General features: G+C 44.0%; 2 protein-coding genes and 1 long non-coding RNA gene across 6 annotated transcripts; 2 read left to right on the top strand and 1 right to left on the bottom strand.

The window, feature by feature from the left end:
* Positions 1 to 764: 764 nt before the first annotated feature.
* On the bottom strand, positions 765 to 7,303 carry RPP38 (ribonuclease P/MRP subunit p38). Of its 4 annotated transcripts, none has more exons than XM_086334235.1 (3): positions 6,589 to 7,303; positions 5,098 to 5,138; positions 765 to 1,709 (listed from the first exon to the last, which is right to left on the bottom strand). In XM_086334235.1, exon 3 carries the CDS (start codon positions 1,696 to 1,698, stop codon positions 850 to 852), a length of 849 nt encoding a protein of 282 aa, XP_086190361.1. In that variant the 5' UTR covers positions 1,699 to 1,709; positions 5,098 to 5,138; positions 6,589 to 7,303; the 3' UTR covers positions 765 to 849. The 4 variants fall into 4 exon arrangements, with proteins under 4 accessions (XP_086190361.1, XP_086190362.1, XP_086190363.1 ...); XM_086334236.1 differs by having other exon boundaries at positions 6,047 to 7,209; XM_086334237.1 differs by having other exon boundaries at positions 5,955 to 7,143.
* LOC147361007 (uncharacterized) lies at positions 7,046 to 16,335 on the top strand. The gene is made up of 3 exons (XR_015139613.1): positions 7,046 to 8,310; positions 9,884 to 10,068; positions 15,998 to 16,335. It is a non-coding gene; the product is annotated as an uncharacterized LOC147361007 (long non-coding RNA).
* A 4,396-nt stretch (positions 16,336 to 20,731) lies between these two features.
* Positions 20,732 to 27,164, top strand: ACBD7 (acyl-CoA binding domain containing 7). Its single transcript, XM_086334239.1, has 4 exons — positions 20,732 to 20,785; positions 25,371 to 25,488; positions 25,591 to 25,653; positions 25,738 to 27,164. The coding sequence occupies exons 1-4, from the start codon at positions 20,774 to 20,776 to the stop codon at positions 25,809 to 25,811; spliced, it is 267 nt and encodes an 88-aa protein (XP_086190365.1). The 5' UTR covers positions 20,732 to 20,773; the 3' UTR covers positions 25,812 to 27,164.
* The last annotated feature ends 771 nt before the right edge of the window (positions 27,165 to 27,935 follow it).

Raw genomic sequence — 27,935 nt, forward strand, 5'->3', positions numbered from 1 at the left:
AATTCCTTCCCTGTAAATTACAGAAAATACCTTTTCCAAACAACAACACTATAAATAGCGGTGCTTTCACTCAGAGCATCAATTATGCTCCACACACTAACACAAATGACCCTGTCACGACAGACCCACATCGGAGCATACAGCCTCCTCCGTTTACTTTTCTATTCTCTTCCTGACTCGTTTCACCTTTTTCCATCATACTTTTTATACATGTTAAAGTTCCAAGGGGAGAAAATAATAATAAAATTCCAAGGAAGTAAGTTAACCAAATAAAGTGGTGAATTCTAGTCAAAATAGCTTACCTGGCATTTTCTATGTTTAGCCTTTCTCCCAAGCCCATACCTACCTACAAAGAAAGGCAAACTGACAGTAAAAATTAATACGTATTACTTCTGAGAACAGCGTATTGCTTGGCATTTAGTATCTCTCCCCTACACGGATGGTGCACCTGCAGTCTAGCCTCATCTCCCCCACCACCCCACCCCACAACTGGAACCGTGTTTGTGTGGCAGGTTTTCCAAGTTTGGATGGAAAGATGTTCAGTGTTGCAGGATACAGATGTTCTTGTTCACAAGCGCTATACCAGCCTTTTAAAAAGTGAATTTATGCCAGCCTGGACCTTCATTTCAATAAAGCTTCATTTTGATATTCACACTTCTGAACAGTCTCTGCACTTGGTGTTTCTAAGCTTCAGCATATCTGTATTCTACAGTCACAGAAAATCTTACACATGTGAAAGGAATGACACTAAATAGTCCCAAGAATATATGTAAAAGTCATTTTATTCATTTCTAGGCTTCTTAACAAGGTGTTTTTTACAACTGTATCAAGTGACAGGCTTATGCAAGATTACTTTGAAGCCGTTCTCTTACTTTTGGGTGGTTTCCTTATCTTATTGGGGTTTGGAATCAGTTTTTTTATCTTCAGAGGTTGTAACACCACAGGCTGCTGACCCTCAGCAAGCTTTCTCTTGGGTTTAGAGAGGTCTTCAAAGGAAGTGTCCAGAATCTCTTCATCTTGGCTTTCCAAAGATTCTGCCTGCAGGTTCTCCCTGGGGTCTTCGAGTGCATCCTGGAGCCATGCCACATTCAGACGGGGGACTCTGGGGAGGATGGCCCTCAGTTCCTCCCCAAAGGCAGTAGTGTTCCTCTTGAACCCCAAGGCCAGGACGCATTTTAAGCCCAGGACAGGTGCGAGCCTCTCACTGAGCCGGGGAACCTGGCAGGCGGGGACGCCTCTGCTGACACTCAGCTGCACCAGGTGTGAGGTCACGATGGCTGGCTTGGCAGACTTACACGCCAAGGCCAAGAGCAGCTCGTTCCTCTCTAGTGCTCTGGTGACCTCGTTGATGCCGATAGCAAGCTGCTTCCTGACGTCAACGGGGGTCCACCCTGACGCCTGGGCATCACCTTTGGGCTTTTCTTTCTTCAGATCCTCACCAGTGTCCACGTCTATGCTGCTCATGTCTCCACTTTGTTTTTTCAAAGGGGGCTGCTTTTTCTTTCTTTTCCTATCCTCAATCTTCTGAAGCCCGAGAGACTGAATTCTGTCCTCCAGGGTCTGCAGTATGAAGTGCATGTCCTCCCTATCCAGGACGCCCCAGCAGATGCTGTACGGGTTGTTCAGTGACGTCTTCACAGGTAGAGGTCTCGTCTTCCGCACGGAGCCCCTCCCTGGTGCCTGTGGGGCTGCAGCCATACTGAAAAATCCTTCACAGGGGAGCAAAATGGCAAAGGAAAATTCGTGTTAACTAGACATGCGCGTCTTAAGGATATCTTGGTTGTGCTCTTTCTGGTTTTTGAAAGGCTAGAGCAAGCCTACTTACATAGGACATGTATATACTTACATATATATATGTATATATGTAAATAATTATATATATATATATGTATATATGTGACCATACACCTAATCTCTCTTTTAAGTCATTTATTTTCCCCATTTTTTCCTATGACTTAGTCTTCATTCATATACAGGCAATTTATGAATGTTTTGCCTTATTGCAATCCCAGTGAAATTCTATGTTTGCTTTATTGAAAATGTTCCAATTTTACTACTTGTCGTAATTATTTATCTTCTTCAGGACCTCTGTTATTAGTCTGATAGATTTCTGACCATTTCCTAGATTGCTTTCCACTTAGGCTTCTATTTATCCATTCAGCAAATACTGAGCACCTCTACTCCGAGTCATAGGCACTGGGGTTCAGCCTTAAACAAGTTCCCATGACCACCTCTGTGAGTCCCCACATCCCTCTGCCCTCAGCACAGAATCTCTGAGGGCCCTGGAAGCCTCTGCCATTAACCAGGTGTGATTTTTAAAGAACTGGGACCATAATCTATGCACATGACTGAAAATCTGAATGATTCATTCTGTGCCCTTTTGCGAGTCCTCCTCCCCTCCCTGGACCCTAAGTTCTTTGTCCTTCATAAAACACGGATACACAGATTCCCCCTTCCTCTGGTAAGTCCAAGCAGGCTGTTCCTCTGGCTGACAGTGTGATGAAAACAACGGGAATTTTGTAATGCAATTTAAAGATACTAATCTGTTAAGGCAAAACAGAGGGATGATTGCTAGCAAAATGTTATAGATCACTGTTCTCAGGAGCATCTCCTGATAATCCCATCCGGAGGCAACTGCACGTTCCTCTCTTCTGTATTCTTCCTCACTTCCTGGGCTCACCTGGGAACCATAGGGACCCATGTTGCAAAACTGAAAGAAGGTAAATGAGCTAGAGAAGTCTGGAGTTTGGGACTGTCCCTGTTTTCAGGTAACCAGATTTTCTCATTCCAGATTTCTCCTCATGTGAGGTCATTCATCCCACAGATGACCCCCACCCACAAGTGGCCCAGGCAAGATTAAGGATAAATTCCCCTCCAATAAACACCTTAAGAGCCTGGCTGCCAATGCTGAGGAGGAAGTCAGAACAAGTAAGGCACTTTCTCCAAGAAATACTTGATTCTCACAAAAGTCCATTAGTGGGGGAAGCAACAGACTCAGGTTAAATACCCTGCCAGTCACAGCTGGTTTCCCAAATCCAAATTCTATGCTCTTTCAATCCTGGCTGCATCTCAAAAATAAGCTGTGACTTTTTAAAGTATATAGATGGTTGGTCCTTACCCTAGGTCTACTGAATCGAAATCCCTGAGAATACGGCAGGGCTCCTTTACTTGTCAAAAGGTTGCCCAGGTGACTCTGATACAGAACTGGGATTGGGAACCATCCCTGAGACAGGGTCTCCTGACGTCTACTGGCCTCTGAAGTTCCTCCTACGTCACCTCACAGAAAACCAAAATTCAGCTCCCTGGAGTGAAAGCTACCTTGTTCCTGTCAGTACATGAACCGTGAACTTCCAAGATGTTCAAGCTAGGTTTAGAAAAGGCAGAGGAACCAGAGATCAAATTGCCAACATCCACTGGATCATCAAAAAAGCAAGAGAGTTCCAGAAAAATATCTACTGCTTTATTGACTATGCCAAAGCCTTTGACTGTGTGGATCACAACAAACTCTGGAAAATTCTTCAAGAGATGGGAATACCAGACAACCTGACCTGCCTCTTGAGAAATCTGTATGCAGGTCAGAAAGCAACAGTTAGGCTTTTTCAAACAGAATGAGAAGTCTCTTTTGCCAGGGTTGTGAGAAGATTCAATCAATGAACATTTGAAGAGCATCTAAAGTACATCCTGGCAGACGACTTTAAAAAAAAAAAAAAAAAAGAAAGCAACAGTTAGAACTGGACATGGAATAACAGATTGGTTCCAAATAGGCAAAAGAGTACGTCAAGGCTGTATATTGTCATCCTGCTTATTTAACTTATATGCAGAGTACATCATGAGAAATGCTGGGCTGGATGAAGCCCAAGCTGGAATCAAGATTGTTGGGAAAAATATCAATAACCTCAGATATACAGATGACACCACCCTTATGGCAGAAAGCGAAGAACTAAAGAGCCTCTTGATGAAAGTGAAAGAGGAGAGTGAAAAAGTTGGCTTAAAACTCAACATTCAGAAAACTAAGATCATGGCATCCAGTCCCGTCACTTCATGGCAAATAGATGGGGAAACAGTGGAAACAGTGACAGACTTTATTTTTGGGGGCTCCAAAATTACTGCAGCCATGAAATTAAAAGATGCTTGCTCCTTGGAAGAAACGCTATGACCAACCTAGACAGCATATTAAAAAGCAGAGACATTACTTTGCCAACAAAGGTCTAGTCAAAGCTATGGTTTTTCCAGTAGTCACGTATGGATGTGAGAGCTGGACTATAAAGAAAGCTGAGCACTGAAGAATTGATGTTTTTGAACTGTGGTGTTACAGAAGACGTGAGAGTCCCTTGAACTGCAAGGAGATCCAACCAGTCAATCCTAAAGGAAATCAGTCCTGAATATTCATTGGAAGGACTGATGCTGAAGCTGAAACTCCAATACTTTGGCCACCTGATGCGAAGAACTGACTCATTGGAAAAGACCCTGATGTGGGGAAAGACTGAAGACCAAAGGAGAGGGGGACGACAGAGGATGAAATGGTTGGATGGCATCACTGACTCAATGGACACCAGTTTGAGTAAACTCCGGGAGTTGGTGATGGACAGGGAGGCCTGGCGAGCTACATGCAGTCCATGGGATCAAAAAGAGTCGGACATGACTGAGTGACTGAACTGAACTGAACTGAACTGTTCCTGTCAGTGGCGCCCACTGCCGGAGACTCGGTGTCTGCCTCCTAAACTTCCTTCCCGAGCAGACCTGCGCATGCCAGTCATAGGAGTCGGCTCCTCCCCTCCAGCTCTGCAAACTGGAGATTGCTCATCCAAATCCAGTGACGTGACTGGCAGAGGCTGGCACCAGGTTAAGGTGGTCAGGAAGAGGGAATTAGGTGACCATGGAGCAAATACGGTGACCTAACAGAGCTTTTGCTGCACACAAGCTACAGTTCAGGTGCCTCCACATTCAAACAACAGGGAGGGACATCCCCAGCGGTCCAGTGATTAAGACTTTGTGCTTTCACTGCAAGGGGCAAAGCTTTGATACCTGGCTGGGGAACTAAGATCCCACAAGCTGCATGACCAAAATCCCCCCAAACAACAGGAAGTTAGTACTTACAGTTAGAAGCTCTGGGCATTAGCTCCTCCTGTCTTCAGAATCTAGAGGGGGAGACCAGAGCCTGATAAGTAGAATCTCATGGGATATAATCCAGAACTAAAGTGGGAACAAGTAACAGCGTTGGAGGAGGAGAAAATTAGGAAGGGCCTGCTGAGGTGTCTCTGGAGGCTTCTGCCCCAAACATCAAGTGGAAACTTATTAAGGTGACATCCAAGGGTCCCCATCTCCCCATCAGCCTTTCTCCTTATGCCCCACCACGGAACCACTTACTATTTACCAAGGCCACCAGTCCGGCCTTCCATGGCCTTATACCCATTCCTTCTGCCTGGAAAATGAGTCCCACCCTCCGCACCCCCACCACCTGTCTTACTTAAACAAGTATTTGTGGACTATACGCAATGCACCAAGTCAGAAAGATTATGAATTACAAACAGCTACTGAACTCACTGGGCTTAATGTCTATGAGAGAGACTCATCAGCAAAGTATGTGATGCACTTCAAGGTCAGGGCCCTGAGGCCTGACAAAGTTGGGGTCAAGAAGGGCCTCGAGCAGGTGACCATATATTTATTTATTTGGCTGCACTGGGTCTTAGTTGCAGCATATAGGATCTAGTTCTCTGAGCAGCATTACAACAGGGGTCTCATGCGTTGGGAGAACAGGAGTGTCAGCCACTGAACCACCTTGGAAGTCACCTTTTAACCCACATCTAAAGAATCCCCACCAAAAGGAGTACCTATTCGGGAAGGGCACCCCAGGGAACTGCATAAAGGAAATAATGTCAGTGTTGCTGGGGCATGGATGTTAGAGAGAGTAGAGAAATACTGGACCAGATGGTGAAGACTGCTGCAACCCTTACAGTGGGAGCGGCTGTTCAAAGCAGAGAAATGGCACAGCTAGAAAGACGTCATACAAAGATCTTGGTGGACTCGAGCCAGGAGGAATCTTTACCAAGACTGGAAGCAGCAAAGAGGACTCAGAAGAGTCCTGGGAAGACATGACAGTGACCTTCACTAGAGTTGCCGATGGACGGAAACACATGCTAGTTGAAACAGGAGGTACAATCCGCCCGACTTAGTGACCAACTGGGAGTGAAGCAGAGAGACGACTCAGGGAGGACTCTCGGTTTCCGGATCTGGTAACCGATCCCCGAGGTCATCTCTCTCTCGTCTGCCGTCTATGTAGTGCCGACCTACTATTCAGCACACACGACTGGAGTTATTTTCTTGTCGGCCTCCACTTCTAGGCTGCGGAGAACAGAAGGGCCGGGTGGGGCTTTGTCTGATTGCTTCTCGTATCCAAAAGACGCTCAACTCCAAATAGAGCAGAGCCTGATCCCGGGCCGGGACGCAGGAAAACACGCCGGTAAGGGGAAGCCCTAGAGATGCGGAGCCCAGAAAACTTTGCGCGCGCCTGGCCGAGTCGCCGGTTCGATCCCAACCAGAGCGACCCCTCCGGCTCTCAGATCCCAGCGCAGAGCCCTCCGCTCTTACCTCCGCGCCGGCTCCACGTGGCCGCGCTGCGCGTGCGCAGAACCCGCTCCTTGCCCGGCCTCTGCCTTCCAATGCGGTGGGGTGGGGGATAGAACCACTCAGAGAACAGTTTTCATTTTTCTGCATCCGACCACTCCCAAACCGGAAAGTCGGCCCAGGCCGTAGCGACAGAGTTCAGGACTTTAGGAGCTGGGCGGAGGATTTGTAAAGGACCTCCAGTGGCAGTGCGCAGGCGCAAGGTGTGTCTCGCGAGATCTCCAGTTGCCTGGTAACGTGCAGCGCGCTGTCTGCAGTCTGTCCTGAGGACTAGTGTACCGGTTAGACTCCAAAGGCTAGTTCTCTCTCCAGTCGCCGCTCCTTTCTAACCCAATTTCTGCCCTTCAGCGCCTGGTTCTGAACCTCTCTCGCTTTTCTGTTTTCGGCTTGCCAAAGAGACGCTAAACCAGTGCCCCCTTCACCGACTCTCTGCCGAATCCCCGGCAATGTGGAAATAAAAAAATAAAGATAAATGGGAAACGGGAAGGTGGTGACGAAACTATGCACTTCTAGGCAACGATGTAGACGATCTTGAGCCTCCGGAAAGAGGAGCCTCCGGAAAGAATAAAGGCTATCTTGAATTCTGTGAGAGCAGTTCAGAGAATTCCAAATACTATGACTACCCCAGCCATAGTAGGAGGCTTGGATGGTTAGGAATGGAGTCTCTGGGAAGTCAGACAATGTAAGACAGCTGAAGAACATTTTCAAGATCAGGGATCTGAATCTGTTGATTTACTCTTGTCAAGACCGAGACCATAGTTTGCTTCTAACCTAATAAGCCTCCTCCCTCCTCACACCCTTTCTTTTCCCTTTCCATTCTAACTTAGCACTTTTATTCCTCTTCTAAATATTTTCCTCTTTTTCTCAATCGCTTCACCGCTCGTTTTGTTTCGCATCTTTGGTCTGTATAACTTCAATTTTCATCACCTACATAGTACCCGACTGGCCGTAAGGTAAACGAAACAAGGAGCTGTGCGTGTGGTCAGAGTATTGCAGGTTACGCGGGGTAAAGTACAGGGTGACTTTTTTTTAATCAATTAAAAAAATAAAGAAAAATCAAAGTTAGGAGTTTGAGTGTAACAGGCTTTTGTTTCGTAAAATGAATAGTAACAGATCATCACGATGAACTGTAAACATGCAGTTGTAAAGCAATCTCAGATCACAATTTTGAGCAGCAACCTCTCATTGCCCAACAGAATCCCTCTATTCTTGAAATGTCACTGAATGTCCTCATTCAGGTCTAACCTGTTTCTATCATGTCTGTCGCCTTATTCACTAGAAACAAGATGGGCGTTTTGGGCACTGGAAGGCAAGAAGTTCATGTCTCATGGTTTTTTAATATAATACTTAAAATCTTCGGTGGCAGCTAGACTTTCTACTACCCTTGGTAAAAGCTGTGACACTAGACCCTAAGGCAGGCCACGTGAAACAGGACCTGTTTGTAGACTCAGTACTGTGTTAGGTTATAACCTTCATAAATCATTCAACCCTTGAAAAACATTAATAAACCTTTTTTTTTCTTCTTCTTCTTTGGCTGAGCCACACAGCATGAGAGATCTTGGTTCCCTTGCCAGGGACTGAACCTGCATCCCCTGCATTAGAAGCTGGAGTCTTAACCACTGGACCACCAGAGAAGTCCCCCAACTTGCTGGTTTTGAATGTAACTTAACCCTGGCTTTTGATTTGGTAAATTGCTGATTATGGCTATCTTTGTTAAATTTAAATTGAATTAGCTTAACTTGTGATGCAGTGATTTTTTTTTCTGGCTTCTTATGTGGTCAGTGTAATCAGTTATATTTAATGGTGACAAGCTGATATTAAAATGTTAAATGTAAGAGCCAATCACAACGTTATTATTTTTTTTTTTCAAAGTAATGAAAACAGTACTTTATCTACTGTAAAATTGCAGGTTAATGACTTAGTGCTACAGAGTGGCTCTCAAACCTTCAATGAACTCACACTGATTTAAAAATTATAAAGTATCATCTCAAAGATTAAATAATGATGAGGGTAAATCACATGTTAAGTAGTGCCACCAAATAAAAGTTTTAAAACTCTCAGTAGAAATTTTTGGATAAAAAGATGAGAAATTATTCAATCAAAGTGGAAGGTAATTATAATTTTAAAAGAATCAAGTATTATGAGTCTTTTTAAAAAAGTATTCCAATGAATAGTTTTAAATTAAAAAAAATAATAAAGTCTCAGATCTAGCTTTTAAGCTGTATGACAGAAACACGTCAGATTGAAATGCTAAAGTAATGGGAAGGAAATATGTGTAAGTTTTTGTCCCCCTAAGGTTTCAGATTTATAGCTTGAGTATCATTTCAGTTTATATTTACTCTATGAAGATTTGCAGCCACTATATCCATGACTCTGGATCAAGACCAGCTAAGGTCAAGATCTTAATCTCATCATCACATGACTCTAAAGCAAACTAATTAACCCTGTCTATGAAGTGATAAAAATAGTACCTGTTTTGAGGATGAGAAGAAATAATCTACTTAAAATGCTTAGCACAGCCTAATACATACAGAGTGCTTCATAAATGGAACTGACGCATCCAGTAGCAACCTGAATTCAGAGATAATAGGTTACTAAAAATTAAGCCTCTATGATTTTAGTGCCTTGTTCTGCTTGAAGACTAAGCAATAAAATTTCCACAAGAATGTTGCTAAAATGAATGACCGCATTTCTAAGGTAATTTCTCTCCCATTTGTATCATACAAACACTGCAACAAAAAAGTTTTTAAAACAATTTTCCCATGACCCAGTTACCTCAAAACTCATTTCCTTTCAGTGTTTCCTTCTAATTTCACATTTAAGTGTGCACTTACATTGTTAAAATAATATAAATTTCGTGTTCTGATTTTCTTTTCATATAACATTTTCCCCTATATTTCCCAAACATAGTTTTCAAGTTATCACTTTAACATATATTTAGTATCTTATACTAATCAGTTTACTTTTTAATAATAGCTGTTACTGTTATTTTACCCTGTGAACTCTCAATTTTGTCTTTGAATAACAAAGTGTTCTTTTTATATTCATTCTAGAATTGGACTACAGTTAGGTTTATATGCTTGCCATGATGTAAGAGTCATTTAAGAGATCTGGCAATAAGTTTTGTCATTAACAAAAGTTGAAAGAAAGTTACCAGCTGGAAAGTTTGTCAACAGAAGAATGTAGGGGAATTGAGCAGCAGACTCTTCTTTCCCTCTGTGGCATCCTCATCTTTGCTCTGTGTGTGTGTGTGCATTAGAGTTCTCCAGAGAAGTAGAACCAGTGGAGATACAGATGTGAGTTACGGAGCCTGAGAAGTTCCACAGTCTGCTGTCTGCAAGCTGGAAACCCGGAAAGCTAGTGATGTCATTTCAGTCTAAACCCAATGGCCTGATAATCATGGGAGCTGACAGTTTAAAAATCTCATTCCAAGGACAGGAGAAGGTGAGATGGGATGTCCCAGCTCAATCAGGGAAGCAAGAAACAAGGGGGCAATTCCTCCTTCCTCTGACTTTTGTTTTATTCAGGCCCTTCCTGAACAGAGAAGCTTGGCAGGCTGCAGTCCATGGGGTCACAAAAGAGCCGGACACGACTGAGCATGCAAACGCAGTTGGTGGATTGGATGGTACTCACCTCCACTGGGGAGAGGGGATCTATTGGGTTGGCCAAAAACTTCATTCAAGTTTTTCCCCATAAGTTGTTATGGAAAAACCCAAAAAAACTTTTTGGCCAACCCAATATTTTACTGAGTCCACTGATTCAACTGCTAATCTTTTCCAGAAGCACAGTTCTTGTTCAGTTGCTAAATTGTATCCAGCTCTTTGTGACTCTATGGACTGCAGGTTTCCCTGTCCTTCACTATCTCCTGGAGTTTGCTCAAATTCATGTCCATTAAGTCAGTGATGCTATCTAACCACCTCGTCCTATGCCCCCCTCTTCTCCTTTTGCCTTCAATGTTTCCCAGCATCAGGATCTTTTCCAATGAGTCAACTTTAATACTTTGGCTACCTGATTAAAAGAACCCCCACAGATACACCCAGAAATAATGAAATAATGTTTAATCAGGCCAGTCAAGTTGACACATAAAATTAACCATCACAGTGTGATGGTTACTGTATCATACATAATAATTGTTATATAAACAATAATGTTATTTTAAAATCAGTGACTAGAATAACTTTCGTGATGAGCTACAAAATCAATGACCTTTTCAGTATGCAGTTAACAAAGCCTCCTACTGAAAGTGGTTAGTCAGTGGTTATTATCTGTCTTCAAAGTCTGGATCTTTTCCAAGACTGGCTCATTGGCTTACACAACATCTCCTCAAAACCCCAAGGACTTTCTGTCCTTCCCCTTTGCCATCCTCTGACTCTTGGCATTGTCCTCGCAAGCTCACAGTTTAGTGGTCACAGCTCTGATCATCACAATCCTCACAAACACGTGGCAGGAAGCAGAAGTTTCCTTCGTGCCTTTCATTCTATCAGAAAGAAAAATCTTCTTAAGAAGCCCTGACAGACTTCCTTCTGTGGCTCACTGGACAGTATGCCACACCGAAACCAGTCCCTGGTGGGGGTGAGTGAGTCAGATGAGACTCGCTGAGACCAGTTATGAGCCTTCTCTTGGAGATGGAGCATAATATGGCTCCATAATTAAATGAAAGTAGGATCATTGACAAAAATGAAGGGGGAAATGGCTGCTAGGTGGGGAACCCGTACATTAATATCTCCAGTAGGGAGACATTTTGTTTAGTGGAGTTCAGTTGTAAAATATGTTAATTGGACACTAATACATAAAACACATGCAATATAACAACCAAATGATCAGGGTGGAAACAAAATGATGAGCCGCTATAATTTAATTCAGCCCTGTCTATGTATTACCATTGAAACCAAGCCTAAAAATGACACAAGTTTAAAGAGGAATATTAAACTCATGAGAGGTTGTTGGCAGTGGTACCTTGAGAAGATAAAGCCCTGAGCTAGCCATTACATCTTGTTAAACTGGGTAAAAGCTGGAAGGTATTCATGAACCTTTACTTTGAACACTCTTTTAAAATAACAGTCATGTCCAACTCTTTGGGACCCCATGGACTGTATAGCCTGCCAGGCTCTTCTGTCCACGGAATTTTTCCAGGCAAGAATACTGAAGTGGGTAGCCATTCCCTTCTCCAGGAGATCTTCCCAACCCAGGGATCAAACCCATGTCTCCTGCATTGCAGGCAGATTCTTTACCATCTGAGCCACCAGGGAAGCCCAAAATAATAATAAATATTAAACCAAAGTAAAAGTGCCTCCTGTCGGACACAGGCTTTTTCTGAAGCTAGTTACAGTGAAATCATCCTGGTTAGTTTTTTGCAAGGAGTTTTCAAACATATTATTTTTAAAATAATGTGAAATGTGATCTTCCTGGCTATGCCTACTTAGTTGTTTGCTTTGGGAAATGGTATTAGTTGTCTGTGGTTTCAAGGAAGTTATATTAAGATGTTTGTTGTAGAAAATTATTTATCTGTAGTTGTGACATAGTCACCTGTACCTAACCTGTGACATAGTCACCTGACGTAATCACCAATTCAGTGTTAGGACATCCTGACTTTATAACTTTACTAGTTTAGAAGTAACTTGGCCTCATTGCTTAGTCAGAAGGTACTAAGAATCCTGTTTTGATTTTCTTCCCATGTACCTGTTTATAGTGAATTTGGTAGCACTAACAGACTTATTTCAAATAAATAACACAAGTATGAGTCTTTTCACTTCCTTCCTTGTGAATATTCATAATCAACAGCTGTTTAGGCCAATCAGACCTTGAGCAAATTCAGCCAGTCACACAAAACCAGATATCAGAAATGGAGAACCATATCGTAATTGTTAATGTAACATTTAAAACCACTTAGATTTATGGGAAAAGCTAATATTTCTGATTAGTGACTAGTAAAATAATAAGGTGAATCTCATCATAGAAAATGTAACAAAGTAGGAAAAAAATAAAATGGGTAGAAAATTTTAACCTATGTGTAAAAGAAAATCTTTGAAAAATGCAGTTTGCTTCATATATAACTTTTTGTGTGTGTGTAGCCAATATGAGCTCTTCTAAGCCAAACATTATTACAACTTTTTAAGCTAGAGATAAAAAAGCCACTGAAAATGAAAAGCCTACAGGATTTAGTTTCTAATAAGGTAAATGTTTATAACTATAACCCATTAATCAAAAAACTCTCAGGGGACCTGCAATAATTTATTTAAAAGAGTAAAGTGATCTAGAGTCCCCAAAATGAGAAAATGGGCCCATTTCTTGGTACAGTCTCACAAGAGACCATCATCATAAAATTTCAATCCTCTAACTCCCGGGCTGGGCTGCTTTTCAGTTCTTCTAGCTCAAGAAACTGGTTTTCAGTGACCAGAACTCTGACCAATGTTTCTTGTAGACACAGGGTTTTTGGCTGTTACTAATTTTTACTTTTACTTCCCCATTTTTTCTTGGTTCTTTTTTCCTTCATTTTTTAAAAACTCTTTTCTTCATTTTCATCTTTACTTTTTTTCTCTCACTTTTTTCCTTTTTCAAACTTTGTTTTCTCTTATTTAGATTCGTCAGTATTTGGTTTTGTTTATTGGCATGTCTGGCATTATGTTTTGGTTCCATTATAAAGATCAGTTCATCAGAGGGCATTGGGAAATGATTTTCTTTTGAGGTGATTTGGGTCAAGTTTCTGACCAGCTTTCCTCAATTTTAAGTTGACCTTGAGACACCTTGACTCCCAGGTCAGCAGTAAGTCCAACACACGCCTGGCCTCTCAGACATTTCTGTTGAGGATGACCGCCATATTGACAATCACCGACAGTCAAGACCATCGCCACGGGCAACATGACCAAGCTAAAGCTGGCTCAGTACATCCTGACTTAGGAAAGAGGCAGTCATGTAGATTACTAACAAGACTTAGCCAAACTCCTCCGGACTGCAGAGATGGTCCCTTGAGTAAGAACCATGAAAGACTTGAGTCCTCCCCAAACAGTATTTGTTGTGATCCATTCTGCCTTCCTTGAGGAATTACTCAATGGAAGAGACATATTTGAGGACCTGGTGGCTCATGGATATCCGTAAGAAAAAGAGGTTCTGGCAAATTCCATCAGTGACACACTGTCACCAGAAGTGCATTGCTCATAGAGTTAAAGGCAGAGCACCTGCTTTTGGATGCTGATATGAAAAAAAACTTTGAAGACTATAGCTTTGGCGTTACATTCACCTTTGGCAACAAGCTAGATATCTTCATTGGCCATCCCCCTTTAGGCTGCCCTGGAAGTCTTCCAAGTCCAAATAAGAGAGACCCACAGTAGACGTGTGGAATCTGAGGATCATCCTATATACACTGGTCTGCAAACCCCTTACCTTTTGATGGGCCCCTGCCTTCAAGGAGCTGCAGGAGTCAGTACTTAATGAAATAGACCATATGCCCTTTCACATGTCCAGGAAATGTGAAAAACTGCTCAAGAAATTTCTCATTCTCAATCCCAGCAAAAAAGGTACTTTAGAGCTCATCAGGAAAGATCCATGAATAAACACAGGTCGTGAAGATGAACCAAACCTTATGTGGAGCCACTCTCTTGACTACCAGGAACCCTGACGGTGGTGTCCAGTGTGACAAAAGGGAAGAAGTCCAAGGCTCACTGATGGCTGGAAGCACAACCAAGTGATGGCCATTTATCTGCTTCTGAGGTACAAGAGAGCCGAGCAGGAGGGCCATGTCATTGCCCCGAAACCCCAGACTTTGGTGAATCTAATCAACAGCAGCCCACCAAGGATCCACCTGAAGTTTCTGCTAACGCACAACAGTGAGGTGTTAGCGAGCTGGCAGCCCCTTCCACTAATTCCTATTTTAAGAATACTCAGAGGGGCAACACAGAACATAAGCCACCTGAAGAGGACCAAGTGTAGGGCAGAAGGGTAGCGGCAAAGCCAAAGAGGGGAAGAGACCACCTAGCCTCCAGCACAAATCAATGCAGGAATTGTCTGCTTTGGGAGTGAGCAAGCCCAGGCCAGGCCTCCATGCAAAAGGGCAAAGACAGCCTAACCCTGCCAAGGTCAAGGGCTCTAAGGTGTCTGCACCCTTCCAACACCCCAGTTTCCTTGACAAAGCCATGCCTCCATAGAGATCCACGCATTACGGTTCCCTAGGGCCTCGGGGCCATGCCCCATAGGGAAGCTGGGATGTGTCCCCAGCCCAGACTCCCAAGGGTGTCCTTGTCTTCCAACCACACATTAGAAGTAGTGGCAGAGCCACAGAAGGAACCAGCGGCCTCCAGGGTGTGTCCAAAAGAAGCTCCATCCATCGGGGCAACCTCTGAAGGATAAGCCACCCCAGCCTTCCTTCCGAAGGACCAGCAAGGGCTTCTTCACCAGGTTCAAGTTCAAGTTCATACTGAAATTTCTGTGTTTTGGCTTTATCAAAAGAAATCTTGACAGTATGAGGCGGGTGGGAGACACTTCCCCCTCATGGAGTGGGAGCACAGGCAGTGAGAAAGAAAAACCGTGAGAAGGCCAGGTCGTGCTCACGACGCTTGAAGACCGTGAACTTCATGGAGCCCAGCGAGAAGGTGCAGGGCTTCAGCCAGGTGCTGGAAGCAAAGGGCGGTCAGTGCGAACTGAGCAGGAGGCCTGCGCTGCTGTCAATGGCCGGCGCCGGGGCCAAGAGGACAGGGGTCCAAACGGTCATGGCCGCCTCTCAACGTAGCTCCTTTTCCGTGGAGAGCTGCGCTTCTGCGGATTTGGAAAGCATTGTCTCCACTTCCCCCCCTCGCCCCCCCCCCCGCCCCCCGCACCCCCCCCCCCCCCGCCGCTAAAAAAATCATTGCATCTTCTACCTTCAAAAAGTGGCCAGGAGCCTCCAGGGAGACAAGAGGTGGGGCAGTCGTTGCCCCCGCACCTGTTCGCATCCGGACTGCCTGGCCGCGCATCTCGACGCCGGCTCTGCGGTCGTGCTTGTGGGGGAGGGGAGCCAGGGTTGCGAGAGGGCGGTTTGGTAACGTATCAGAACCCCTAACGGGAGCTTCCGGAGAAAATCTCTTGGGCGAGTTTTGCTGAGCAGGCCTGACTAGTATTACAGTGACCACAGTGACGAAAAGAGTTTGGGGTTGATCATAAGAAAGCTGGGATGAAACTGAAATGTGCGCAGCAGGCGCTGTTTGGGTTATAGGATGCTCATTCTGGCTGCAGGTTAGAGACTCGATGGATAAGCGGCCACGTTCTCTTTGTGTTTTGAAAGTGGCCTCTTACCGCAAGGACAGTGAGGGAGACAGCAAGAACAAGGTCAGCTCAAATCATTGATGGCTGGGCAACCTCTCGTTTATAATTTTTTTTTCCCATTCTACTTGATTTCTTCCAGAATACAAAAACGAGAGGATGCTTCCCCAGCTTGTTGTATGTGCTATAATTTCCATGCAATGACAAGAGAAATTCAAGAATCTTGTATGGAACTCAACTCATGGATGTTAAAATTTATACAGAAGAGCAAGGTGCCAAGGACAGGCCTTCCTGAAGAAGAACAAAATTAGGAGGCTTTAATAATGAAGACAATGTGATGTAGGTGGGGGGATAAACAAATGCAGAGCCCAAAAAACTATTAGTATGTTAACTCTCATGGTTTCTCTTAAACCCACCCTAATCAGGCTTGTTCCCCCCACCCCTACCCCAACGACTGCATTAAAACTTCCCTTCAAGTCATCAGTGATCTGGACAATGACCTAAATCCAATTGCTAATTCTCAGTCTTCAATCTAACCTAACATACTTTGGACATGAACTTGGGCAAACTCCAGGCGATGGTGAGGGACTGGGAAGCCTGGCATGCTGCAGTCCATGCTGTTGCAAAGAGTTGGACTTGACTTGGCGACTGAACAACAACAAAACATACTTTCTCACTCATGATGCTTTCTCAACACTACATTCTCTTGGTTTTTCTCTCACCTCAGTGATCAGTTCTCTGTCTCCTTCGTGCTCTTCTCCCCAAACATTTAGTGTTGAAATTTCCCATGGCTCACTCTTCAGTTCTGTTTCCATATCTCCTCCATACACATTGAGTTTCTAGGGCCATCTTATCTCAAGTTTCAGAAGTTGAACCCTTGAGTCCCAGTCGAAACTTAAATATCTAACTGTCCATTTCACATTTCCACTTGGATGTCTGATATCTCAAACGCAGCATGTCCACAGTGGAACTTCTGATGTTTGTTGCTGTTGTTCAGCTGTTGAGTCATGTCTGACTGTTTGCAACCCCATGGACTGCAGCACGCCAGGCCTCCCTGCCCCTCACTATCTTCCGGAGCTTGCCCAAGTTCTTGTCTGCTGAACTGGTGATGCTATCCAACCACCTAATCCTCTGCCACCCTCTTTTCCTTTGGCCTTCAATCTTTCCCAGCATCAGGGTCTTTTCCAATGAGCCAGCTCTTTGCATCAGGTGGGGAAAGTATTGGAGCTTCAGCTTTAGCAACAGTCCTTTCAGTGAATATTCAGGGTTGATTTCATTTGGGATTTGACTGATTTGATCCTGCTGTCCAAGGGACTCTGATCTTTGCCATGCCATCAGGCCAACTCCACCTATAGTCCTTCCAGTTACTCAAGGCAAACATCTCAGAGCTGTCCTGATTCCTCTCTTTCTTTCATACCAATATAGAATCTATCAGGGACTCCTGTTGACTTTACCTTCAAAATAAATGCAGAATCTGAACATCTCACTGCCTCCACTGCTGCCACCTGAGTTGGAGACACCCATAAGTTCTCCCCTGGATTATTATAGTAAGACTCTTGCTTCCAATGTTGTTTTTTGTAGTCATAGTAACAGAAGAGATTCTTAAAAAAAAAAAAGGATAAAGTCAGATCATGTCAGTCCTCACTCAGAACCCTTCAGTGGTTCTGTTTGACTCCCCCACTTGAAGCCAAACGCCTTCAGACAAGGTGTTGTATGATTAGGTCTCCATTAGACCTCTGCTCTTGCTACTCTGCTCCAGCCCCATTGGCATATCACACCTGCCAGGAAGCTCATTTCTGAGTGCCTTTGTACTGGATGCTGTTTTTGTAAGGGAACCTCTTCCCCAGGGATCTTCCAGGCCAGCTCCCTCACTTCCTTCAACTTTTACTCAAATGTCATCTTCCCAAGAGACCCATCCTGATGACCATGTTTATAATGGCAAGTCACCTCCTCACTCCACATGCACAAGATTCTCTATCTCTTTGCTCTGCTCTTTTTGAAAACTGCACCTATCAGGGGCTGCCCTGGTGGTCCAGTGGTTGGGACTTCACATCCCAATGCAGGCGGCGCAGTTTCGATGCTTGGTCACGGAGCTAAGATTCTACATGCCTCATGGCCAAAAACCCAGAAAAACGTAAGACGGAAGCAATATTGTAACAAATTCCTAAAGATTTTATTTTTTAATATATATATATATATATTTTTTGGCTGTGCTGGGTCTTCACTGCTGGATGAGAGCTTTAGTTGTGGTGAGCAGGGGCTGCTCTTGGTTGCAGTGCACAGGCTTTCATTGCAGCGACTTCTCTTGTGTCAGTGGACCGGACCAAGGCACTTGGGTTTCAGTAGTTGCAACTCACGGGTTCTAAAGTGCAGGCTCAGTAGTGGTGGTGCATGGGCTTAATTTCTCTGCAGCACGTGGGATCTAGTTCCTGGACTAGGGCATACCTGTGTCCCCTGCATTGGCAGGCAGATTTTTAACCACTGGACCACTAAGGAAGCCCAATAAAGACTTTAAAAATGGTCCAAGTCAAAAAAATCTTTGCAAAAGAAAATAGCACCTATCACCTAACATCTTTCAATAGATTGTATAATTTGCTTTTTTTATATGTTTATTATCTGTCATCCCCTACCAAAATGTAAGACAAAGATAGGGATTCTTTTTTTTTTTTTTTTTAAGGATAGGGATTCTTGTTTGTTTTGCTGACTGTTGTTTCTCAAAAACCTAGAAGGGTGCCTGGGTCATGTTGGCACTCAATAACTGTTTGATTAGATGAATGAAAGTGTGAGAGAATAAGGAGGATAGGGTGGGATGGAACCAGGAGAGTCACAGAGGTAAAGGGGAGTGTTCTATTTCTTAAATTGGTGGTATGTTCATAAATGCACCCTTTATTTTTAAAAAAACATGTATATGCATACTGGTTTATAATGAATATTTAATAATAATAAAAATAAAAATCTTTATTGTCCAGCTTTACTGACTCCCTAAGGGTTCCACAAAACTGAGTTTTCATTGTACCTAGCATATTATGCAGAGAAGGCAATGGCACCCCACTCCAGTATTCTTGCCTGGAAAATCCCATGGACGGAGGAGCCTGGTAGGCTGCAGTCCATGGGGTCGCACAGAGTCAGACACGACTGAGTGACTTCCCTTTCACTTTTCACTTTCATGCATTGGAGAAGGAAATGGCAACCCACTCCAATGTTCTTGCATGGAGAATCCCAGGGACGGGGGAGCCTGTTGGGCTGCCGTCTATGGGGTCGCACAGAGTCAGACACGACTGAAGCAACTTAGCAGCAGCAGTATATTATGATCACTGAACAGAGGACATTGATGTTTCTGTTGTTTCTTTTTGCTCGTTGAGACAGGCCAGTCATGGCCCTGGCAACCAGTAGGAGGATGGCAACTCAAGAGAAGAACATGTTTTGAAAAGAGTGCTTGAAATAACATTCTAGACTTAGAGAATAAAATGGAGCACAGTGAATCTTCCCTCTCTTTTCCTCCTGATTTTTTATAATGACTATAATATCAAAATGTCTCAGCTGCAGATACACACCGATACCGGAGCTCACTGCAGTATTTCCCGGCTGACACACACTGATAAAGAGGGCTTTCCCTAGCAGACAGAGCACTTGCTCTTCTTCAGCTGCTATTTTCATTGTGCCTTTTAGTGTGCTTCTCATCGTTGGGAAATTTTGAAAAAAGTTCTGCCAAGGACAGAAAAAGGAATTTCTTTTTCTTTTTTGGGGGCCACATCACATGGCTTGTGGAATCTTAGTTCCCCCACCAGGGATCCAATCTGGCCCTCAGCAGTGAAAGCGCAGAGCCCTAACTACCGGACCACCAGGGAATTCTCCTTTCAGTATATTGTTCTAAAATTTGCTTTTTGTCCTTTATTTGGAAACTCATTGATTTCACCATGAAAATAGTTTTGAGGAGAAAATAAAAAACCAAGGGATTTACGTGAAGATGTAGCAAATAATTTTTAAGTGTAATCTTATGCAAAAACAAGGTAAAATGTTTCTTATGCGAAAACAAGGCAAACCGTTTTAGGGCCTTGAACTCCTGTATCTTGTTTACATTGTTAGACATTTCAAATCAATAGCTTTCTTAAAACTGAGTTTGCCCTTTCTTCCAATCACTTTGCTCCAGGAAGACTTCTATGTAATGAACTCCTCAGATGACCAGAAAATGCAGTTCCAGTTCTATGAAAATTTAATCAGATGTGAATTACAACCCCGTTCTGTGTCTGCAGACTTGGAGTGACACTGGGTTTGTGCCCTTCGAGAACGGGGTCATGTTGAAGAGTCCTGTGCTTTTTTTTTTACCTTAATTGAAATCCAGCTGGGATGGTTGCAGAGCGTGTTCAGAATGTAAGTGGCTCTCCTTTTATAACGAGAAGAAAAGAGGCAAACTACCTCTTCATTCCTGATGGGCTGTGCCTAAAGACGGGCCGGGAGACAGAGACATCAGATAAAGGCTGTCTGCCATCTAAGTTCTAAGAATCATGCAGAGGACAGAGGTATATATCAAAAGGAATCCCAAGTGAGGTCAGTGCCCTAGAGAGACCTCTCAGGATTTCCTGCAAACAACTTCTAGAGAATGAATACAGCGAGTCAGGGGCAGAGAGGAGCTCATTTATATTCTCTTCCCTGCGCCTTGCCAGTTGTAACCTCTGGCAGCGTACAACTCTCTGTAGGGCTTGGGCTGGGAGAAGAGCGCGGCCCAGCGGGCCCGGAGGGTGTCACTCACCGCCCAGCCTTGCCCTCGCGGGCCAGCGACCAATGGGCATAGGCCGGGCCCGGGAGCGCGACCAACGGGAGCCGGCGGGCGGAGGCTCTCTGCCCTTTAAGAAGCTGCTGGGCGCGGGGTCCCGGGAACCCGGCGCTTGGAGACGGGCATCGTCCAGGTTTAGCTGCCATGTCCCTGCAGGTGAGCTGGGTGTGCTAAAACTGCTGGTGGCGGGGAGGAGCGTCCGTCCCGGAGAAAAGCGCTCGAGTAGAGCGTGGGGCCGGCGTGACGGCCCGCCGGGGGCGCGGCGCATCTCTGACCCGCCGCTTCGGGCTGCTGCTGCCAGTCGCCTTTGTCCCCGGTGGCAGTCCGAGGGGACCCCCGAGACACGCCCACCCCATCCCCAGCGCCCCCTTATTGCGCGTAGTCCGCACCGGTGCACTCAGTTGACGGCGTGCCGGGCTCCCTATAGCAACTCTTGTGAACCCCGGGGACTGGTTAGACGCAAACCCGGCACGGGCGAGGGGAGGGCGGGCGCGGCGTTGCTCCCGGCGGACCCGGTGGGCCTGCCCAGCGCTCTCTTGCTGTCGTGGAGAGGGAGGTGTGGGCGGCTGCGGCCTTCCCTTGCTCCTTGGGCACGTCTAGGGGTTCTCCCAGGCAAGTGCAGAGATCTGGAAAACCACGATCTTAAAATACTGTTCTTATGATCTTTGGAGGGAAAAAAATATATATGTTCAGGGTGGAAATTTGAGAGAAAGAGAACAAATATGAAGTAAAAGAGGAAAAAAGGGAAAGTGTTAGTCTCTCAGGCCTGTCCGACTCTTTGTGACCCCATGGACCCGCCAGGCTCTTCTGTCCATGGAATTCTCCAGGCAAGAATACTGGAGTGGGCAGCTATTTTCTCAAGGGGATCTTCCCAACCCAGATATGAAACCAGGCGGATTCTTCACCAGGGAAGCCCATAATATAAAGTAAAACATCAGGCATTCCTTCACCCAAGTGATAATCACAGTAGCACTAAGTTACTTTCTCAAGTGTTCGAGAAACATCTCTGTGATATGTGAATGTTTATACACACACTTTGCATTTTATATAATTTTGCTTGCTCTCTCTTTTTGTACTATGAGCTTTTTGTCACTACTAAATATTCTTTAAAATTTTTAAATTGTCTGCACTGGGTACATGGCAGGGTGTACCCCATGGGACAGTGGTGACACCAGGGTCACTGCTACACCAAGGGTGGGGTCGGGGGCCTTGTGAAAACATGAACGGGAGAGGGTGTGAGGAGAGGTTTTAAGGGAGTTGTTCTGAAGACCCTTCAGGCACAGGTGCAGGGGAAATCCAGTGGGTCAGCTTTCAGCCAGGGTGCTGAGGACCCGACTCCAGCAGAGTGAGCTTAGCGGAGGTTTAAATTCCTCACCCAAAGCTGCGAGCCCAGCTCTGCAGCAGCACGGGAACATCATCCAACTTTCCCTTTGGCTCAGAGTTCTTGGAATTAAGTGTAAATGACTGTACCTTTAAATCCCTGTTTCTGGGATTTCCCTGGTGGTCCAGTGGTTAAGACTCTGTGCTTCACCGCAGCGGGTGTAGGTTCCATCCTTGGTCAGGGAACTAAGAACCTGCATGTGGTGAGGTGTGGCCAAAGATTAAAAGAAAAAAAAAAAATCTGTTTCTCACCTATGATGATTTCAGACTCTCCTAATATCTACTCACTTTTCATTCATGTATTCAACAAGGAGGTACAGGGCTCAGATGGGCTCCTACCACCTGCCAGCACTCTGTTAAGGCAAGGCTCTTGCTACTGAGATGAACATTTGTGCCTATCCTCTGTTCTGAATACTTGGGGGGAACAAATACATTCCCACCAGCCTTTGTGCTGAGCCCTAATAAATACTGTTGGGGCTGCCTGGAACCCCCTTCCCTGTCTCTGTCCATCCCCTAGGCACTGACCCCTCCCCAGGCTCAGCTAAACATCATCTCCTCTAAGAATGTGCCTTCCACCCTCGTGACTACTCCCTTCTCTGTGGTCCCAGGGCACCCACTGCTCCTCTGCTTGAGCAAGTATCACATGATCACTGTGACCCACTCATCTCCTACAGGACGCTGAGCTTTGTGAAAGCTGGCTGCCCTGTTCATCCCTGTCTGCTCTCCCAAGGCCTGGCCCCTCAGAAGTGTTCAATACATATTGAATCAATAGTGTGATACAAGTGGTGAGCTCTGGGCCGGCAGAGTCAACAGAATGAAGTCAAGAATATTTACGGTCTTATTCTTGTTTCATCCTCGTGCTTCCCAGCTGAGGCTGATGCCTTTTTTTTTGAGCTGAAGCCAAATCTCTCCATTGCTTACACAGAGTCCCAGGGCAGTGTGTCTCCAAGCTAGAATTAAAATCCAGGATCCTGATGCGAGCCCGATGTTTTTCCTGCCACGGCTCATCGTGGTTGGGCTGGGAGAAGGCACATCAAAACTGCCATGTAGAACACAAGTGTACCACGTTGGGGGCCAGGGAAGGGCATGCTGGAGAGACGGACTGGCCCTGGGCCCTGCTCTGGAATGGGTTTTTCTTCTCTGCCTGGTGAGAGATTATAGAGGGGACCCCTGAAATTGTCTGGGAAATGGTCAAGGGCTCCACTTTGGAGAGGGTCCAAGACTTTCATGAGCTTGTCAGATGGTTCCATACCCCTCAAAACATGAAGCACAGTCTTCCAAAAACTCCTTCCTGGAAGGCAGGGACTTAGCATGGTTTCTGAAAAGCCTTAGAATTCATATCAAGGCTTAGCTTGCCAAAAGGACTTGAGTTGCTGTCATTGGAAGATGGCACGGGACTTCACAGCAGATAGAACACCCGAGATGCCTGCCAACCCTGAAGGGAAGGATCCTTATACCTCCTGGACAGTGTCTCCCTGTCCTGCCCTTAGGAAGCTGAGGGCAGTGATGTAGCATTTTAACTTTGTCCTTATTATAGATACAATATGTACACATTATGGGAAATTTGGAGAGTATTGATGGTTTTTTTTAAAGAACAGGAAACTTACCAATAGAGGCCATTAGTATTGACACATTTTAGTATATTTAGATGTCTCTTCAAGAAACTGATTTCATTTCCTTTGGATAAATACTCCAAAGTGGGTTGTGAGATCATATAGTAGTTCTTTTTTAAATTTTTTTGAGGAAGCTTCACACTGTTTTCCACAGTGGCTGCACCAATTTGCATTCCCACCAAGGTGTATAGGGTGCCCTTTTCGCCACATCCTCATCAGCACTGGCTATTTCTTGCCTTTTTGATCATAGCCGTTCTTACAGATATGGGGCGATATGTCATTGTTGTTTTGATTTCATTTTCCTGATGCTTAATGATGTGGAGCATCATTTCAGGTCCCTATATATCTTCTGTGGAAAAATCTCCCGACTCTTTTAAAATCAGATTGTTTTGCTTTTTTTTTTTTTGATGTTCAGTCATATGAGTTCTGTATGTATTTTGGAAATTAGCCCCTTATCAGATATACAGTTTGCAAATATTTTGTCCCGTTCAGTGGGCTGCCTTTTCATTTTGTTGATGGTTTCCTTTGCTGTGCAGGAGCTTTTTTGTTTGCTGTAGTCTCTTGTGTTTATTTTCGTTTTAACTAGTTTTGCTTTCAGTGTCACATCCAAAAATCATTGCTAAGAATGATGTCAAGGAACATTCTATGTATTTTTCTAGTTGTTTACAGTTTAACTCTCATGTTCAAGTCTATAATTCATTTTGAGTTGATTTTTGTATGTGGTGTAAGATGGAGTCCAGTCTCATTTTTTTGCATGTGTATTCAGTTTTCCCAGAATTGTTGACTGAAGACACTGTCCTTTCTGTACTGTATATTCTTGGGTCCTTTGTCATAAATGAATAGACCGTATATGCATGGGTTTATTTCTAGGGTCTTGACTCCGTTCCATGGATCTTTGTGTCTGTTTATATGTCAGTACCATATAGTACCATACCATATATTTTGCTTACTATATAGCTTGTAATATTATTTTAAATCAGGAATTGTGATGCCTCCAGCTTTGTTCTTCTTTCTCAAGATTGCTTTAGCTTTTATAGTTCCATACACATTTTGCTGCTAAGTCACTTCAGTCGTGTCCGACTCTGTGTGACCCCATAGATGGCAGCCCACCAGGCTCCCCCATCCCTGGGATTCTCCAGGCAAGAACACTGGAGTGGGTTGCCATTTCCTTCTCCAATGCGTGAAAGTGAAAAGTGAAAGGGAAGTCGCTCAGTCGTGTCCTACCCTCAGTGACCCCATGGACTGCAGCCTTCCAGGCTCCTCCATCCATGGGATTTTCCAGGCAAGAGTACTGGAGTGGGGTGCCATTGCCTTCTCTGCCATACACATTTTAGGATTGCTTTTTCTCTTTCTATGAAAAATACCATGGGAATTTTGATAATGAATTGCATTGAGTTTGTTGATGACTTTGGGTAAGATGAACATTTTACTAACTGTTAATTTTTTCTATCCATGAACAGGGAATATCTTTCCATTTATTTATGTATTCTTCAGTTTTTAAACATTTAGATAAACATTTTAAATATTAAGAATTTTATTTTGTCCTCTGTATCAAATACATAGGTGCATTGTCCATGTAACAGGTAAGGACCAGAGGAAGTATCCACAAGTTAAAATAAGAATAATTCTGGTGAAACCAGAGCAGTAATAGTTCATTTCTGATTGAAAGCTTCCTGTCCTCTTTAAGTTCCCCTGAAGCAAATAAACCTGCCAAAAGTTAGCAAATGCACTGTGTCTTTTTGTTTTAGGCTGATTTTGACAAGGCGGCCAAAGACGTGAGGAAGCTGAAAACCAGGCCAGATGATGAGGAATTAAAAGAGCTCTATGGACTCTACAAACAGTCTGTAATTGGAGACATAGATATTGGTATTGTGCTGTCATATTAAAAAATAACAGTACACTTTATTGAACAGTGTAGAAGCATAAAATAACAAGTAATCCTGTGAATATCTGTCCTTCTTTTGGCAGAGTGTCCAGCACTGTTAGATCTAAAAGGAAAGGCTAAGTGGGAAGCCTGGAACCTTCAAAAAGGTAGTTAGTTTTTTAAATGTTACACGAACCTTCTTAATTTCCACATACATCAGTCGGTGAGTCAACCTGTTTGTATCTTTCTAGGATTATCAAAGGAAGATGCCATGAATGCCTATATTTCTAAAGCAAAAGAGCTAATAGAAAAATACGGAATCTAGAATCCAGCCCGTGACAGAATTTTCCTTTTGAAGCCTTCATAATGGTATCGTGACCTAATACTTAGGGAGAAATGCACTGTGACTCTTGATGGGTCATCAATATTTTTGCTGGTAACATGACTTGTCATTCTGAATTAGAGGTATGCTGAAACTACATGTTTAATGAAATTTTACTTGCTAAAACCAGGCAATTTTTAAGAGTTCTTTTTAAAGTGTTGCTCTGGTAGTGTGTACACAAAAACATTAATCATTGCTTGTTCTTTTGACTCCTCTGTTTTTTCTGCAGTGAAGTGGTCTTACTGGTATAATCAGCACAGATTATTAAGAACTAATCACAAGGGTCTTTGTTTCACTGTGTAGCTTTGGGGTTCACACCAACACGGAGCCTCAGCAATACAGACACACCTGGCTCCAGGCTCCCTTCAGTGACTGATTTATAGGTAACCCAAGGCAAGTTACTGAAGCTTTGCTAAAGCTCATCTGTAGGGTAAGGGGAAAATGTTGATCTCAGAGGGTAAGAATTGAATGAGGTACCTGTAATTATCCTACCTTAATTTAAAAGTGTATACTATATAAAACCTGATAGCAAGCAACAAAACTTTAAAAAATAAACTTTTGAGTCTATCTCAAACTCTTCAAAGAAAGAATAAAAGCTGTCATGGGCTATCAACTATTCAAGTTTCTATGCTTAAGACAAAAACGTCAGGCTGAAAGGTAGTAGCTGGTGATGACAGACTGTGCAGTATGCCTCTGAAGTCCAGTTTTATCAGAGTGAAAATGCAGAATCTGGAGTGTCTGTTGGACCAGTTTGCAGTCTCACTTGGCTGTCCACAGGCTCTCTGAAAGAAGGTGGTCTCATTTTCAGAGTCCTAACATCTGCTTGAGATTCCACAGGCTAGAAATCTTTCCAGACTGGGTGCCTGTCCCCTGCTGAAGGGTGTAGGTTTGGTGTTGTGTGAGAGATTGATTTCATGTGACTTAAGAAAAAAAATTTTGGATCAACTAGATGAATTTTCAGGGAATTATTTTGGGTGAAATAAAAGCCAGTCCCAAAAGGTTGTATATTGTATGATCCTGTTTATGTAACATTCTTGAATTGGCAAAATTACAAACCTTGAGGACTGAACAGTGATTGCCAAGGAGGAGGGGAATGGGGGAGGATGTTAAAAGGCCAGCAGGAGGGATCCAGCGGTGATGGGATGTTCTGTATCAATGCCATCCCCTGATTGGCCGGTGACCCTAGAATTTCTCACGATGTTGCCATCTGGGGAAACTGGGGAGCTCTGTGTTGTTTCTTAGAACCCCATGTGAATCTACAGTTCCCTCAAAATAAAAAGTTTAATGAAAAACAAATCTAGCTTGATTTCTAATCTGGAAAACTTTGGAAAGTAAAGGTGATTCTCCTCTGTACTAAGTGTTGCCTAAAGACAGAAGCCTTCCACGAAGAAGTCAACACCCTCTTCCAGCGGAGGGCTCAGAAACTCTTCGAGCTGTTCCTGTGTGGACCTCACACCCACCCCAAAAGCCTGGCGTTGGCTGCATCATGAGATTCCTATTTGTGGACTGTAGTAACTACAGGTTGTTCGAATGAATAATCACAAATCTAGATTCCTTTAGCACCAATCCTTCCAGAATGGAGCCCTGTATCCTACACCAAAGAGTAAAGCACAGTTCAGTGCGTACTAAACAGGGAACATAGTTTCTTGAGGTTACCTTTAGCTCAATTGTATTACATGAATTCTAACTCAAAACCCTTCTCCCCGCCATGGTGAATTTTGTATTATTTTCACTTTGTTAAAAAGAAACAATGGGGACTTCCCTGGTGGTCCAGTAGCTAAGACTCAGAGGTCCCAATGCAGGGGCCCGGGTTTGATCCCTGGCCAGGGAACTAGATCCCACATGCTGCAGCTTAGAGTTCACATGCTGCGACTAAGACCCACTGCAGCCAAGTAAATAAATAAATATTAAAAAGAATGATACATTCTAAAAAATCCCTCTTGTGTGCATTTCCCTTAAACTTACTAAGATTCTCTATATACTATTTTTAAACCAACAAAAACACAACCCCCTATTATGTGATCCCAAACACATCCGTGCTTTAGAAGGCGACATTTTAGTGTGTCA

The sequence above is a fragment of the Bos grunniens genome, chromosome 13, assembly GCF_055505025.1.
Source record: "Bos grunniens cultivar Pamir isolate PY7600 chromosome 13, Bosgru_T2T1.0, whole genome shotgun sequence".
NCBI lineage: Eukaryota > Metazoa > Chordata > Mammalia > Artiodactyla > Bovidae > Bos > Bos grunniens.